General features: G+C 40.0%; 1 protein-coding gene across 8 annotated transcripts in view; it reads right to left on the bottom strand.

Annotated features, from left to right (window-relative positions):
- Positions 1-17,303, bottom strand: part of Ptprc (protein tyrosine phosphatase, receptor type, C) — a 112,094-nt gene that overhangs the window by 53,618 nt on the left and 41,173 nt on the right. For 2 of the 8 annotated variants that reach the window (XM_039090347.1, NM_001109890.2), the window contains exon 3: positions 8,814-8,834. In XM_039090347.1, the coding sequence (XP_038946275.1) occupies positions 8,814-8,834 (21 nt within the window). Of the gene's footprint in view, positions 1-6; positions 130-2,804; positions 2,952-5,281; positions 5,408-8,813; positions 8,835-17,303 lie in introns of all 8 variants that reach the window. The other 6 variants (NM_138507.3, XM_006249912.4, XM_008769534.3 and 3 more) reach the window with 6 other exon arrangements.

Raw genomic sequence — 17,303 nt, forward strand, 5'->3', positions numbered from 1 at the left:
TCACACCTGAGGAGATATCTGTGGTGCTGACATTGGAAGTGTGTGTAGGTGAGGGAGCAGTGCTGTTGCGTGCAAGGATGGGGGTGCCTCCAGGAAAGGTCTCCGGTACAGTACTCTCTTCGGGCACACCTGCAATCAGAAGGGTCACCAACACTATCACTCCATCATGCCACATAATGACATGAATGTAATTGCTGTACTAAGGCAAAACAAGGAGCTATCTGGTATACCTTCTACAGCATACTACAAAGCCAACCTTAACCCTAACCCATTCCATAATCCTTATTCCATAGAATATGCTGTCCATATGAGAACTTGGAGAAAGTACAGCTTGGGTATGAGTTGACAGGGGGAAAAAAGGATTGGCCTTGGGAAATAGCTTGGGTAGCACAAGCAGGTCAATGTCCCAATCAAATGCTATCTTAGTTAGTATGAAAAATATTTCCAAGAGAAGAGAACAACACAGTGTTGGAGGTGCTAATGACATACAGAGTAATTCAACTCTGAGTGTAAAAGGGTTGCCCTGTTAAGTTTGCCCAGGAGGAAATGGGGCCTGAGAGTCTCGGGTGTGTGTCCTCTTTGGGTGGGAAAGTCCTCTGTACTGGAATTCTGCATCAGTTTCACTGGAATTGAACTAAATGGTCTCCTGCCTGCGAAGCATCTGACACCCAGTCTGTTCCTTCTTATTGGCTGCTGGTCAAAATACCTCATTTATTAAGAAGGCTCCCATGCCAGGCAGACATCAGACACTGCCCGTTATGCCAATATAATCCCCCTATTCCCCAATTGCTGGCAGAGTGCCGACTGACAGATTTAAAAGAGCTGTATGTCCTGCTTAGAATTTTTCTGTCAAGTTTCAGTGCACTTCATGCCTGTTACATGTTTCCCCCCATACATCATGACCAGAAGTCAAGGATAGGCAATCCGTGTATGATCATTAACTACCCATCAGATGACTGGCACAATACTAACAGCCATGGAGAAAGCAAAAACTATATGAGCTGGCTCTTAATGGAGAGCTTGTTTGGTTATTTCACTGTCAAGCTCTCTAGGTTCAGTGATGTGCACCTAGGCTCACATGATCAGTTTGCGTGCACTTCAGTGTAAGATATTTTCTTTTGTCAGTAGCCCATGGCTGTTCTTTGAACAGCTTTGATGAGAGCATGCCACACATCTCCCAATTGCAAATGGATTGAATCTGTAAGTTATCATAAACACATCATTTGAGAAATGGAAATTAATCCTCTTTGTCAACTGAGTTTGTTCTCGGCCCACTCTTCAAAAACCATTAAACCTTCCCTTGCTTCTTGCTCTCTTCCCTCTTCTTATTTGTCCCTTCTCTCCCCATTCCCCTACCCCCTTCCCTCCACATGCTCATGGCCAGCCTCTACTCATCTCTTCTACTCTTTTTCTCCTCTGTCTTGTCCTTCTCCCTTGTCTAGTTATCTCATTAAAACCTCTCCATGTGGAAAAAAAACAAAACAACACACTAAAATCTCAACTTTAAGTAAACCACAGGACAGGATGAATGCAGGAAATATCTGTTCATTAGTTTTAGACACAAGGTGGGGGTGGGGTGGCGATCCACAGGAGCAAGAGAGCAGGAATGGTTATGAATGCAGCTTTTACAGTTTCATTTAGACACAAACTAGCCACCTGTAAAATGGCAAAAGCAGCCGATTCTGCCTTTTAGGTTTCTTCCCATCTCCTCTGCCTTTCTTTCTATAGTCGTCCCTTCCCAACCCACTCTTTCACCTCTGCAATTGAGACTCCCACCATCACGCTCTTCAGAACGCCCAGCTCCCCTCTTCATTGGAAAGTGGACGCTCTCCTTATTAAGCAGCTAGCCTCTGCTTCCACTTAAGGATGACACTTACCATTTTAATTATTTATTACACAGAATGGATCTTTTAATTAGCGAAATTAACCAATGTGCCAAGAGGAGTTCTTTACTTAGAGCAGAACAGGTTGGTTTGTGTGAAAGGGAGCCTTGGGAGAATGCTCCTTGTTCGTGACTTCGTTCATTTCCAGACTTCTAGTCGGGATTTGCTTTTTTAAAAAATGCTCTGCTGGAGCAACAGGATCAGGTGAGATGTCCTGACAGTAATTATCCCCACGTGTGTACTTGGCCTCCATGCTTGATACATCCTGAAGCCAGCAAGCCGCTGTCACCTGTCTAACTCACTGCCGAGCTCTCAGACCACTGAATGTACATATACGATATTATGAAATTATGACCCGAGAAAGGACATGCTTATATTTCTTCCATATAAAATGGCACCGTGAAGTTATTTACACACTGGTTTGGGAAAAGAAAGGAGTGAGTAGGTTGCATTGTTATATGAGCAGAAAAAATAAAAAGAACCTTGAAGGCTACCTGGGAAATGTAAATGTATACCTCCATTTTCCTCACTCCCTAATGACAATGGCATTGTGGTAAGGAGTTGTGAGTTCCGTCATCAATAAGGAAACTTTCATTCCTAACAGCTGTTTTCTGCTCACGGTCTAAAAAATTCACATATATTATTCTCTGTCACCCATGAATACAGTCTCCATTGAATAACAGCTACATCTATAGAACACAGAACATTGCTGTAGCCTCAGCCCTCAGTATTATTTCATCTCTGTTAGCATGACCTTTGTCTCCTTGTTTTGCATCCTACAGGCAACTATAAAATCACTAAGCCATCAATCAGCAAATACTCCACATTGAACAAGTGGCCCCAGATCCTCACAGCATTCTCAAAGCGAGGCAATCTCAGAACTCTTGACATTTGCCCGTGTCTAAAGAGCCCCCAAACCACCTGGTGGGTCAGTCTCGCCGCTGGGAGCAGCCGTGAGTGTGGTGAGGTCAGCTTGGCTGCTGAGTGTCTGAGTGTCAGCTCCTCTGGCAGAGGGGGTCTGTGAGTCAGGCTGTGGGGTCAGGTGAGGCATCAGCGTGGATGAAAAACCTGAGGTTAGAAAGTGACATGGTTATGTCGATCACACCTGTTGCTGGCAGTCTAGGCTCTAAGACAACTGTGTGAAGCAAAGGTCCTCCATTTATTACAATCGAGACGTTCCCTGGGCAAGGAGGAGGCTCCTGAGTTTCCGTTTATACACCTGTCCAGGTAACTTCTTTGACTCTCTAATCCCTGAAAGCTTGTTGGACATAAATAACTCTCCAGACTGAGGCTGGAGGCACCTTGCCCTACAGACTGAATAGTAGAAAGCTCTACAATTCTAAAACATAATAAAGAACTGAATGCAAAGTCCCAAAGGAGCAACAGGAAATAGCACAAATACGTATGAGAGTCGAAATACACGTGAAAGATTCGTATCTGTGAAATAGACTGCGAGATATGGGAGATTTGAGAAATCAACACAAAACTCTCTCAAATCACCTTACTGGCAGTTTTAACAGATTGGTAACATCCAGCCTTGGAAAAATTGTGCAGATAGGCACGCATACATGCATGCTCACACATACAGGCTCACAGAGGATCAAAGGCCAAGAACCTAGAATATGTGAAATAATAATAATAAAAAAAAGATTCGAGAGGGTGGGATTTCCATTGTGTGATAAATCTTAAGGATTGGTGTTTATACATTTACCAACATCATTCTATATTAGTACAAAATTCATACACTGTCTTATAAAGTAGCGTTGGATGCTCTAGTGTGGTGTGAGCATGGGAATATCACTATAAGGGATTTCAAAACAGAAGAACCTTGAAGAGTTTACGCCATTAGACAATTGAATTAAAAAGTTTGCCCTAAGTATATCAGGCACTAGGAAAAGTTTAGCTACCTTTAAAACTATTGATCAATCAGTCATAAGTATAAATTCCACGATTCCCCCCAACATGAGTGAAATATCGTGAGATAGCAATACCATTCTAAAAAGGAAAGCACGCTCTTTTGTTTGAATCCATTAGAAGTTTCCCAGGCAAATTGTACCATCCAATTGTGCCAAGAGATAATTTGTTGTTATTACATCCGTATTTCTAATCCACTCCCTCCTAAGCCTTCCCCTGGGATGGTCTATCTGAAGCCCTGTGGTTTTAATATAATCAAATAAAATATCTGGATGAAGAGGGAGGGATGCTGCATTTTGTGTTTCGTGTATGGGACGACATTAATAATGGAAAAGTATATGCTGCCTCCAGACGGTACACATACAGCAGCAGCCAGAACCCTTACACTTAGATGACAGACATTACGTTCAGAGGCTTACACGGGTCCTAAGCAATTCCTCTGCTGGTGGCAGGGATAAAGAGGAACTACTACGTCCCCAGTGTGCTAAAAGAGTTGCTTCCCCGTTCAGCTGCTGACTGACAGCCCATACCTGGCAACACTAAACTCAAAACACTGAAATTACTGTGTCGCTGTTACATGTGCATGTTGCTTTTTTAAACCAAGATAAACAGTTCTGTTAAGCAGTTGAGTTTCACAGTGTCTTATGACGCGTTTTTGGAAAGAAGTAGCGTTTTGCCTAAGGAAACTACATCGCAGACGTAATTTCGAAATGCACGTACAACTTCGTGTTGGCAGATGCAGGTACTGACTACGCTGAAAAGCTGAACTTGAAGAGCTGCTGAAAGCTCTAATATGGTCAAGTTAGAAGGAAAGCCGCAACCTCCCTGGTTCTGCTATTCACCATAAATAAATATGGCTGCATCTTATATCCCACTATCAGACTTCACAATTTTGGGTTGTTTGTTGGTTTGTTCTAAGAATTGACATACTATCTGGGAAAACAGCACATCTCAAAACTGAACCCTCAGTTCTAGAGGACTGTTAAAAGTCGTTCCCTATCTTTATATTTCTGACGATGTGAAACGAGAATGGAACTAAGAAATGGAAAGACGCCACTGCAAGGCAGCGCAACAGCAGTTCAGAAGTGTAAAGACGCTGCAGGGGACAATTCTGTCCTGCCAGGTGCAGCAGGGGGGCTACGAGCAGTCTCTGAGCCGCCGGCATAGATACAGTGATCCTAGGACATTAGAGGACTTCCCCTGTTACACACAGGGAGTCTTCCCTTCACCTTTTCCTTCTTCTGAGCACCATGCCTGCGTTATCTTCCGTAAGCAACCTTTCCCAGCGCCTGCTATCACCTGTATTTCATTAGCTTGAAGAAAAATGCTTAGAAACTGCATACATGACGTAAATGATTGACCACCTTAGAGAGATTTTGAAAGGCGAGTTAACCACCAATATCATTGGGACATTTGTGTGTCGACCTGTCCTAATAAGACCAGCGTTATCCAAGTTTCTTGGGAGACCTGGCTTGAGTGGTCACCTGGAAGATATGTGGTCTCTGAGGAGCCATTTCCTCTTTCAGAGATGCTTGGGGGTGTGAATTCAGTGGTGCGAGCAGGTAAAGGGTCAGTTTGAGGCAGAAGAACAATCTCTGTTGTGTCCAGTCCTGTCATGTTAATGGATGATAGAAGAGAATGAGTATATAAATCATGTCCCCAAATGTCCATTCATATACATGATCTAACTTCCCAGCCTCACACACAGGTACCAAGCTTATGTTCTATAAAGTGTGCATGCATACTTCCACGCCTGCACACATATGCAAAAACACACACATACACAAATATACATGCACACACGCACACATACATACATACACACACATACTTTACTTACATATGTATGTACATACAGGTAGGCACACACAAAGAAAAATATGTAAGTATATATACAGACAGCTATACTCAGTCACACATACATATGCACATATACTCACATGTATTGACCCATACAGACACAAACACACACATGTGGCTATAGATTTTAGCTATGGATGCATATATAGACACAAATTATATAATAAAAGTTAAAAATAAAGATGAGGAAATTGACTAGAAAGCAGCTCTCCCTAGCTCTCTCCCAACTTAATCATTGGGTAGCTACCCAAAGCAACTGGATTCAGAAGAATGGAACCAAATGAGTAAAATGTCTAAAGGAAATTTGAAAAGACTTACAGACTATAAGCAATAATGGAGTGGAGAAGGATAAAGCCAGAAATGGATCATTAGGAGACTTAGGATTCCAAGTGGGAAAAAGAAAAGGAGACAAAGTGTGGACGAATCAGGTGCATGGCTCTTCCTGCAGCTCCATCTCTACAGGCCAGAGCTGACTGCAAGTTCTAGGAAGTTTGGATGACATCAGGAGCTCCTGTCTAAAATCAAAATTGCATATACATGGAGATTGAAAAACTAAGCCAATGAATCAAATGAACGAGGGTGAGAGTTCTAGGAGTAAAGCCTGGAAAACAAAATTCGCAAACTGAAGTGTGAGTGATCTGCCTTCTGAAACTATGAAACCATGTCTGCCTTGGTCATCAGAGACGTATGGACTGGAAGTAGGCTTGTTCTCACTCACTGTTCTAAAGGAGGGATCTGTCACGAGGGAGGGAAAGCTAATCCTGTTGAGTAGGCATGGGTCTATACGCTGGACACTGTCTGAAGACAACGTAATAGGGTAAATCAAACACTTCCCTGTTTTCCTTTATTTAAACTGTTTTTATTTTTGTGAAAAAGAAAAATAAATCTAATTTAGTTTTTTTAATTATTTATTTTATGCATGAGTGCTCTATCTGCATGTACACTTGATCGCCAGAAGAGGGCATCAGATCCCATCATAGATGGTTGTAAGCCACCATGTGGTTGCTGAGACTTGAACTCAGGACCTTGGAAGAGCAGTCCGTGGTCTTAAATGCTGAGCCATCTCCCCAGACCCTCAAATTTAGATTTTAAAATCATGTTCTCTCTGGGATTATAGGGGTGCTGTTTTTTAGTTGTCTCTTGCTTAATCTGTATTAACATCTTTGAGTATTAAAATACGCCATTTTTGAATATTTACTAAATCAAAAATAGGTGTACTTTACCAAATAAAGATTAAAACAACCTTTCCAAATTGAACTAGAGGTAAGGCATAACTCTTATATTTGGGGTCACTATTCTAACCTAATTGTCTTTCATCCACCATGTACTGAATAAAAAGGAAGAACATTTTTTTAAAGGAGAGAGGAAGTGGGGAACAGAAAAGCAAAGAGGCAGAGAAGTGGAAGGGGGGATTTTAAATCTGGTTCATTGTGTTAACTCAATGTTCTTGTCATTGATGAAAATTTATTTTTAAGTTAGATCAACTAAATCAAGGGTTGCAGTGGTATCCTGGGCTGAGAGAATGTTGCAGCAAGTTCCCCAACATACACACCGACACTCCCACTGAGTAGATTAACTGAAAAAGGCTTTGGAGGCGTTACTTTGGACCCTCAAGGTTAAAAGCCTATGCTGCTGTGAAGAGTATGATTCCTCGAGACATTTTTTTCTGCAAAGTAAATTCAGTCTTCGGTGTATGAAGAAGAGTCTTTGGAGAAGACTCGTGTGCAGAAGCATTAATATCTTCACAGATACTTAAGTTCAAGTCTCACAAGGTACAATTTATGATTGTAAATTTACCAATTCTCTACTGTCTCTGATTCCTCACTTTGAACATTCTGCATGTCACCCTGATTACCTTCCTCATTGGTGATATTTGGGGACACCATTCCTCTTTGTATTCTAGGCCAGAATTTTAAGTTAATGCTCAACAAGGTAAAAGAATGGGCTCCCATTCCATCCCATAGCCTTCCTTTTCAGCCACAATGTCTCATCCATGCGGGCTGAGAATACCTTAATATTTTGTAAAGGAAAGAAGTTGGCATGAACGAGTCACAGCCTGCTCTGTAGCAAGTACTTTACCCATCCTCTCTGCCATGCAATCAAACTGTACAAGCCCATGCTTAGACAGTGAAAAATAAAAGAAGATGCTTTTTAGAAGCTCAGAAGTGGCATTTGTTAGTATCTGCATAGTGTTTTGGACTTCAGAATAAACTTTCATTTAATGACAAATAATTCCTATGATAACCTAATTTTAGAATGTAGATTTGCTCCCCCTTAAATGTGCATTTTTAGTTATTAAGACAGCCATATTTTATGGTCCCACTTACCTTCTTAAGACACACTGTCAGCCACATGATTAGTCGGGAAACAGTCATTTACAGCAAAAGCAACATCTAAGGGATTTAATTTCTCTTTACCCACCTGCGGGTTTGTCCCTCTATGATCTGGGGTTTAGAGAATTTTAACACACTGGCCACATCATCGTTATTTACATATGCTTTCCTCAAAAGCTTTTAGAAAAAGTTAGTTGAATTATAGTAGGAAATTTTGTAAACTATTAATGCAAAGTATCTTAATATCACATCTCCAAGCATAACTTAAAGAAGAGCAAATTACCCTTGAAGAAATATTATAAGATGAAATTTTAACTAAAAGAGAACATATATTAAAATCTAAGCATAAGTGAATTCTACATTCAATTAATTTATATAATGCATTTGTCCTTAAATAAACATGACATTGTTTTTAGGCTTCCCACTACGTTTCTAGTTTTAAGTCTGTTTTAAAAAATTATTTTTATGCAATATATTCTGATCACAGTTTTCTCTCTCTTAATCCAGGTTGATTTATACAGATTTTTAAAATTCATTTAGTGTTAAATTTTTAAAGTGATTAGAGACTTGCTATGCTGTTTATTGTCAATTTAAAGAAATTTAATTGAAACTTAAAGCTTGAGTTAAACACAATAATAATTATATAATTTAAAAGTATGTTCAACTGGTCACTCAATTTAATATTAGAAAGAATTTTAAGAACACATGATAGTGAGGCCCCCCCCACACATACAATTTCTTCTTTAAACTTCTTTCCAAATAAATTAACTACATGACTGTTATAACAAAGATAAAATATTAAAGATCAAATATTAATTCTTACCATCGTCGGTTGTTCCTTGCCCTGAAAAAAATAAAATTAAACACACTTTTAGAAAGTTTTGAATTCAAAGCATACATGTAATTATATATCATGTACTATATAGATAGTTATTCAAAGGATACATGTAATTATATATCATGTACTATATACTTATTTATTCAAAGCATACATGTAATTATATATCATGTACTATACACATACTTATTTTTCAGCACATTTCATCTTCGTGAAACCAAGTTCCCAATTTTTTTTTCTGTTAGTGTTTTGATGTTTTGAAGACAGCTACAGGCTGACCTATGGATTTTAGGTGTGATCCTAAAGACATAAGGATGGGTAGGGTGGGAGCTCACAGTTTGGAGTCAGCCAATACAGCAATGTCTTTAGTGGGAGGGGGCTAGAGAGACTTCTTTTTTTAAAAAAATTTGAATCAATATTTTTGTAAATGAACAGAAGATGAAACTAAGTTAGAGGCATAAAAATTCGAGTAGTGGAAGTATACCCACAGAGAAATCGTGATGATACTCTCAATCAGAAAGTGTCATTGGGAGAATACGCGGGAGAGAAAAGCATCTATGAAACACTCAGGGAGCAGACCCCGACTTCGCATGTGTTGGAAGAGAGAACGAAGAGTTAAGTAAAGGAAAAAGTCCCGTGGGTGTTTCCACGCATTACTGAGTTGCTGAATTGTGGACACTCACGTTGAACACAAAGAGGGAACATCTCAAGGGAAATAGGCCAGTTTGAATGGCTGCTGATTGCACATTACAGAAGCATTTGTGTGGAGACGTGAGAGCTCGTGTTGAACGTGCCCGAAGCACACAGAAGGGCGTTGTAGTCGCAACGAGAGTCTAAGACAGAATGCAGGGGTTAAATGAATGTCAAGAAGAAAGCCGGCAGAGCTGATGAAGTACTCCCCATCAGAGGAGAGAAATGGATGGAGACTGTTTCAAGAAAGGTTTCTCTGAAATTATGTGCCAGTGACAAGAGGAGTTGCGCACGCTGTGTACAACAGGCTAGCTGTGAGAGTTCTGGGAGCCGAATCTAGCCCGCAGTGAAAAAACAGGTTCTAGGAGGGGGGACAGGCAGGGGAGCAACAATTGGGATGTAAGTAAAATAATTAGTTTTAAAAATTAAGAAAAGTGGGTTTGGTCCCCAGCTCCGAAAAAAAGAACCAAAAAAAAAATTAAGAAAAGGAAAGACAGGTTTCCTCACCCTTCTTACTAAATGACTCCCCAAAAAAACAATAGAAAGTTATTTTCTAAGAGATAGACTAGTGCTATGGCAATATTCAAAAGGAAGAAGAGACTGGCTAGTAATCAAGGTAGCTTCCTGTCAAGATCTTTTCCTTTCTTCAGTAGAGTAAATCTGAAAAGTTTTTCTCCCCTGGGAAGTGCCATCAAAGGCACCTAGTTATTTTACATACCTGTGATATATGTATATCTCTCTTTTTCTCTTGATCATTCATACTTAAGTACTGTTGTGCATTGCTTATCAATGGACAAATCTTTTGATCATGAGGTAATTTCACCATTATGCTAATAATGCAAATAATCACCATAGGGTATATTTTCACAACTCAAAATGGCTCTATTGTGACAAAATTAAGGCCCATTCATGTCTGTGACATTGGTATGTAGTGTAGTACTAAATTGTTTTGAAAACATTATTTGAAACACTGTCCCATGTTTCTGGCTAGTCAGCTAGTGCTGAGTGCTTTTTATTCCATCTATTTTTATGTTCCTCCTAAGAGAATTCCTGTCCTCTGATCCATTCTAATTTCCTTCCGAATTCACCTCTAAGAATTATGTTGGTTTGCAAAAGAGATAATGAGAAGAAACAAAGTATAAATATATCAGTAATTAATAGATCGCGTTTTAAATAACAAGTTAAAAATGCTCTGGTTTCTTTGACTGTATGAAACCATAGCAATCAGTTTCTTCTTCTTCTCTCTCTCTCATGAGACACATGCAAACTTTTCAACATCTAGAGAGAGTTTGACACTCCCCTTCTCAGTGCACCCCCCTTCGTAATTCCTAGGAGCTTCACGTTGTTTTCTTCTCTTAGGAAATAGCTATTGTTTTGTTCTCATGTTAGAAGTGAGAGTTGAGCATGAAAGGCACAATCCTCACCTGAAAAGTCAGCAATGCAAACGACAAATGCATCCAGCAATCTGCACAAACCTTTAACACATGTGCCCTGTTTAGGCTGATAATTCACAGTTGGCGAGAGCTCTACAGTATAAGGAAGAGGGGAGGAGAAGCTTCTGTATTGGGGTATGTATATATTATCTACTAGGTAATCAGTGGTGGAGAAATCCTTGAATGACTTTGAAAATGATGTATACACAAAGGAGATGCCAAAGCCACCAGATGATAGCTTTCAGACCTGAGCTCTAAGGTAGATGTGGTAGGTCCTGAAAAGGGATTGGATGCTTTCCTGAAGGTGCCAGAAACCACAGGATCAAAGAATGTGAAGAAGAAGAAGAGGAGGAAGAAGAAGAAGAAGAAGAAGAAGAAGAAGAAGAAGAAGAAGAAGAAGAAGAAGAAGAAGAAGAAGAAGAAGAAGAAGAAGAAGAAGAAGAAGAAGAAGAGGAAGAAGAAGAAGAAGAAGAAGAAGAAGAAGAAGAAGAAGAAGAAGAAGAAGAAGAGGAGGAAGAGGAGGAGAAGGAGGAGGAGGAGGAGGAGGAGGAGGAGGAGGAGGAGAAAACAAACAATAGCCAATAGCTTTGGTCAAAGAAGAAAGGGGAATTTTGGAGTAGGTTAGACTAACTACCCCTCGTTTGGGAGACCACTCTGCTTCACTGCACTCATTTATTAGCTTGCTTCAGCCAAGACATGAACTCCTCACCTAAAGCATTTGATGGAAGCCTATAAACTTGGAACTTATCGTATGTTCATGATGAAACGTGAACAATGAATGCAGGGACACTATATGAAGTCACCTTTGTATGAATACAGGAACAGTGTACATATGTGTTCATGTGTGCACAGGCACAAAAGTGTATATGTGTGGGTGGAGGACAGTAGTCAATGCTAATCATTTTCTACCTAATTTTTGGAGGCCAGGTCTCCCACTGAACCTAGTGTTCACTGACTCAGCTAATTTGGTGTCCAGTGAACCCAAGAGTCTGCTGTCTGTCTTCCCAGCTCTGGGATTAACGGTAGGTAAACGCCACTGCATTCAGCTCGTTTATTTGTTTAACACGGCTGCTAGAAATCTGGACTTAGGTCTTTATGTTAGCGGGGAGAGCATTTGTATGACTGCGCATATATATATACATATATATATATATATAAAATATTACACACGGATACAGAAACAGACAAACAAAGGACACACACACCTTAACCTTATTTGAAAGAAAATTCCAGTACTACAGAACTACTGTTTAGGGCCAGTGCAAGACCAGAATTACTTGTTTTGGTTACTAAATCCTTCCAGGTAGATTTGCAATACCAGTAGCACTCTTATTCAACATGATAAAAAGTGTGGGGAAAAAATTAACCTGTCCAAAAATCCTTTAAAGTAACTCCAAATGAGATTTTTGTTTAAAATCTTCTAGAGTATAACTAAACACTTAAAGAACCTATGAATTCTCCTCGGCAGTAAAGATTCAAAGTACACATAAATTTCCCCCGGGTATTCCCATGTCAAAGGAAAAACACAAAGGAAACACTACAAATTTTAAAGTAAGGATGTACTAAAGTTGCCCTGCAGAAGTAGCCTAGTTATGAAGCCACTATATGAAGGCCATTCATCCCCATGTTAATTAAGATCTTTTGCATATACTAACAGCTACCTCTGTGGATACTTTACATATCAAATAAGCGGGAAGGTGGAGGGCTTCACATGAATACTTAGAGGACTTGTGCTACTTAAGATCTGCAGCAGTTAGAGATGTGTCTGTCATGTCTCTGGAATTCTTTCTGAATTACCTGAATAGATTATCACCAAAATCATGAGTAGATGTAGCCTTCCTGCATCCTTATTGCTACAGAGAGACCTGAAATTACTGAGTTTGGGGGCATTTAGTTAGTACATGGCCTTCTCATTTGAGTGATTACAGGGCCACAGAGTAACCTGCTGGGGCCATGCAGAGCAAATGAGTCAAGGCATCATTCTGACCTGCTCCCTGTAGATCGACAGCACTATCTACCCAAAGTGAACAATCTATGTTGTTGGGAAATAAAACCTTTGTAAAGTGGCTCATAGCCAGTGCAACTAGGATGATGTGTTAGTAAAAGTAGCATTGTGTGTGTGTGTGTGTCTGTGTGTCTGTGTGTCCTATGTGTGTGTGTCTGTGTGTCCTGTGTGTGTGTCTGTGTGTGTGTCTGTGTGTTTGTGTCTGTGTGTATGTGTGTGTGTGTCTGTGTGAGTGTGTGTGTATCGTGTGTGTGTTTGTGTGAGTGTGTGTGTGTCGTGTGTGTGTGTGTGTGTTTGTCTGTCTGTAAACAGAACTTAGAAGAAATAACAATAGCAGGAGGAAAACACACGAAGTAGCCATGCAAATTAAAAACAGTACTTGTACGGGTAGATGACAGTAAAGTGGAAAAGAATCACTTTCCTAAAACTATGGATTTAGAATCTTTTTCTAAAATTTGTAAACACAACAAGTATACACACACACACACACACACACACACACACACACGCACGCACAAGCAGGGCACTCAATGTGTTTAATTGCTACACAGAATCCTCTATTATTCTGGTTACACAATTTTCATGCATTTTTTTCCTTTAGCAATAATATTTCAGTAGATGGCACCAGAGAACCAGAAATCTGTAAATCATCCACCTGGTGAGCATTTCCCCATTATAATCCTGTTGTGAATTACCAGTGGAATTGACTAGATACATTAAACACGTGAGCATGGAGATAACAGAGCCCTTGATCTTCAAAGCTATGTTATTCTAACACGTGTATTGTTAACTGAATTTACCTTTCCCAATATGTTTCTTTCACAACTCGAAATGTTTAAATGATTGCAAATCAAAGTTACCTTGAAGTCACACCCCTAAGTCTGCCATCAGAGATTTAAGAAAAAGTAGGAATCTATTTGAGTGGAAATAACATTTCAAAGGACATATTTGGGCTTTAAATATCATCTATTCTACCACCAACCTCCCTTCCAAAACAAAAGGAAAGAAAGAGAACCCCACAGAATACTGTTTCTGAGGGGATTTAAGCCTGCTGCTTTGCAAGGACAGAAGAGTGGAGCAGAATAGAAGAAATAATACTTACTCTGAGTACTAGCCTAAAAGGAATAGGGAGTGTTTTGAAGATTTGGAATGTGTACCTGTATAACTCCTCTCCATGAGCCCGAAGGCTGTACAAAGTAGCCACACACAACAGTAGAGGTAGCCAGAGCAGCTTGTATGTGTTCTCTTCTTAGCTTGGCAATACCATTGGGCATACATAAAAATGCAGGATTATATCCACTATGTCCACTCTATAAATTAGGTCTATGATCCAGTCAGTAATGACGAGCGAATTCTGATCAATGTTACCTAAATTGTGCATGGTAGCATAGCCATGTAATCCCAGTTACTCCTGAGGCTGCATCAAGAGTCACAATTTCAGAACCTAACTGGCCTGCAGACTGAATCCAAAGCCAGATTGGGCAACTTGGTAAGATTGTGTCTCACAGGGAAAAACATAAAAGGTGAGGGTTCTAGAACTGTAGCTCAATGGCGTGCATTTGCCTAGTGTATGAGAACTCCTGGACTCCATCTGCAGTAAAACACACACACACACACACACACACACACACACACACACACACACAAATAAAAGAAACTATCAGAAGTAGCCTTTCTCACTGAAATCCTATCACAATCAGACAATGTCAATGTTACTTTGCCAACAGTTGTTTTTAATTTTGTCATCTCAATAAGCCATAAAGGCAGCCATTATTTTCTGTGTCTTATATGTAATGAAGGAGAGGACAAGCGTGGCATATGAGAGCATTGCCCTCATTCTTTCTATCTGGTTTATGCCAAAATATTGGTTGTGTTAGCATTGTATCTTGAGTCTATAGAAAAGGAGTGGCTGCCTGTCTGTAGAAAATAATCACAGTGCTTTATACTCATGGACCAGCACAATACCCTGCCTGAGATTAAGTCCAGTTGGTGGGGAAGAAAACTAAAAACCAGAGAGCCCATAGTTCCCTGCTGTCGTTCAATCTCATGAGGCTTATGAATTTACAAATGGCACCAAGGCTCAGAGAACATCAACATACATTTGTTCAGGTTTCTCTCATTAATGCAAATGGACATCACAGAAATGCAAGACAGACAGCAAGACACACTGAAGAGTAACTCAGTACAAATAGAAACCACACAAGAGCAGGAGAAATTGGAACCCGTTCTAACTCAGTACTTCAGAACTGGGACACATTGTGTCTGGAAACAGAGCAAGAGATTAAAAAAAACAAAAACAGGCATTCAAAATCAAAAAGAGGGAGGGAGGAGAGGGGGAAGTTAAGAGACACTGTCTAAAATTAGTTTTTTAAACTTCTTAATATAATTCATATACCATTCACAAATGGTGAAATAACATGTTCAAGTGATGACAGGTACAGGAGTCAAGATTGGGACAAAAGAGTAGTAGTCTTGCCGACTGTAAGCATATAGTGCAATTAAACATTCAAGCCTAGCTTTCACCATCTTCTTAAATCATAAATTAAATATAAGGTCAGTGCTAGCCTCCAAAATACTACTGAGGACAAAAGCCAGAAAATGTTTAATGAACAAAGGCACTTTAAAATCAAATACTACAATGTCATTTTTAATAGAGAAACAATGTCTACCTGTCTTCTGAACGCAGATAATTGTGCCCCACACAATCAAATACTGCCTTCTCTTTGTGATTATATTTGACTATGAATAACACACATGCAACACTAAAACCAGAATGTCCTTTGACTCTTTTGTATTTGGCTAAAGTATCGTCTTATCCATTTCAATTATGCTAATTAACTAAGTGAGCAAGCAACAGAAAATTAGTAAAGACTGAACACTTGGGCACAATAGTACACAGTGAAATCTTCACAATCAGGAGAGTAAAGCTGGGGGATCCTGGGTTCAAGATCATCCTTAGATCATAGCAAAGTCCGGACAAGCACTGGCTGAGCAATATTCTCAGTGAATAAACATGAAAATAAATCCAGTGGCTATGTGAGAAAAATGATGTTTCGCTTTTTGTTTTCTTGTCTTAATTGTCTTTCGATTTAAGGGAAACAGTGTAGAAGGGCAGTTCCTGTGTGGCCATAGCAACACCAATGTGTAGGAATGGCAATATCAGGGTCTTTGAACTGGATGCACACATTTTCAAATGGTCCATGTTCAAGGCACTGAGAGTTGAGGGAGTAGATTGTGAGTTTGAGGCCATCTCGGGCTGTGGTGAGACCTGTTCTTGAAAACCATCATCACCTCAAAATTCTATTCAACCACCATCAGAGAAGCTTCCTCCTTGCAGCATATGGAACAAATACAGAGACCTCACAGCTAGACATTACTCAAAGAGAGCTTGGAACACGAAATAAGATGTCTCCACCCATTCCTTCCCATTAGAGCTCAGAGAACCCCACAGAAGAGTAGGCAGAAAGACTCTAAGAGCCAGGCGGGATGGAGGACAGTAGGAGAATAAGACTCTCTAAATCAATAGAGCATGGGTCATGTGAACTCACAGAGACTGAAGCAGCAAGCAGGGGACCTACATGGACCTGCATCAGATTCTCTGCATATGTATATGGCAGCATTCGGTTTAGCATTTTTATGAAACTCCTGGCTGTGTGAGCAATTGGGCCTCTGACTCTTGTGCCTTCTCTTTACCTTCTGTTGGTTTGCTTGTCCAACTTGGATATGATGAGTCGTATTTTACCTGGGTGTGTTTTATTTGGTTACATTTTGTTGTTATCACTGAGAAGACCATTCTTTTCTGATGAGAGACAGAAAGGGATTGAATCAAGATGGAAAGAGAGGTTGAAAGGAACTGGGAGGAGTAGAGGGAGGAAAAACTTTAATCAGGATATATTGTATGAGAAAACACTTTATTTTTAATAAAATGGGGAAATACTTTTTTTTTTTAAAAATCATCTCTTCCTCCTCCTCCTCTTCTTCTTCCTCTTCCTGCTTCTCCTCCCCCTCCTCAAAGAGTTCATCACCTCCGGACATTCTCCAAGATACCCCAGTGTATGAATACAACAGGATTGTGGAAACCACATCTTAAGACATTCCGGATTGTATCAATCATGTGTACCTGTTTATGCCTCGGCATAATCAGTACTGTAATATTGACTGATATAAAACACAAATCCTGCAGTTGTATCATTGGCTGACTGACAACCAGGTTGACAGCACAAACTCTGTACAAAGCAGTGAGACTGTAGGGGGCCACAACGTGACCCATGTGCTTGCTATTTTTTTTTATGCTGGAATAGAGATTTGGGTAAAGAAGGAGAGGAAGCATCACTGGTGGCAAGATTT

This window comes from Rattus norvegicus, chromosome 13 (genome assembly GCF_036323735.1).
Source record: "Rattus norvegicus strain BN/NHsdMcwi chromosome 13, GRCr8, whole genome shotgun sequence".
Taxonomy (NCBI): domain Eukaryota; kingdom Metazoa; phylum Chordata; class Mammalia; order Rodentia; family Muridae; genus Rattus; species Rattus norvegicus.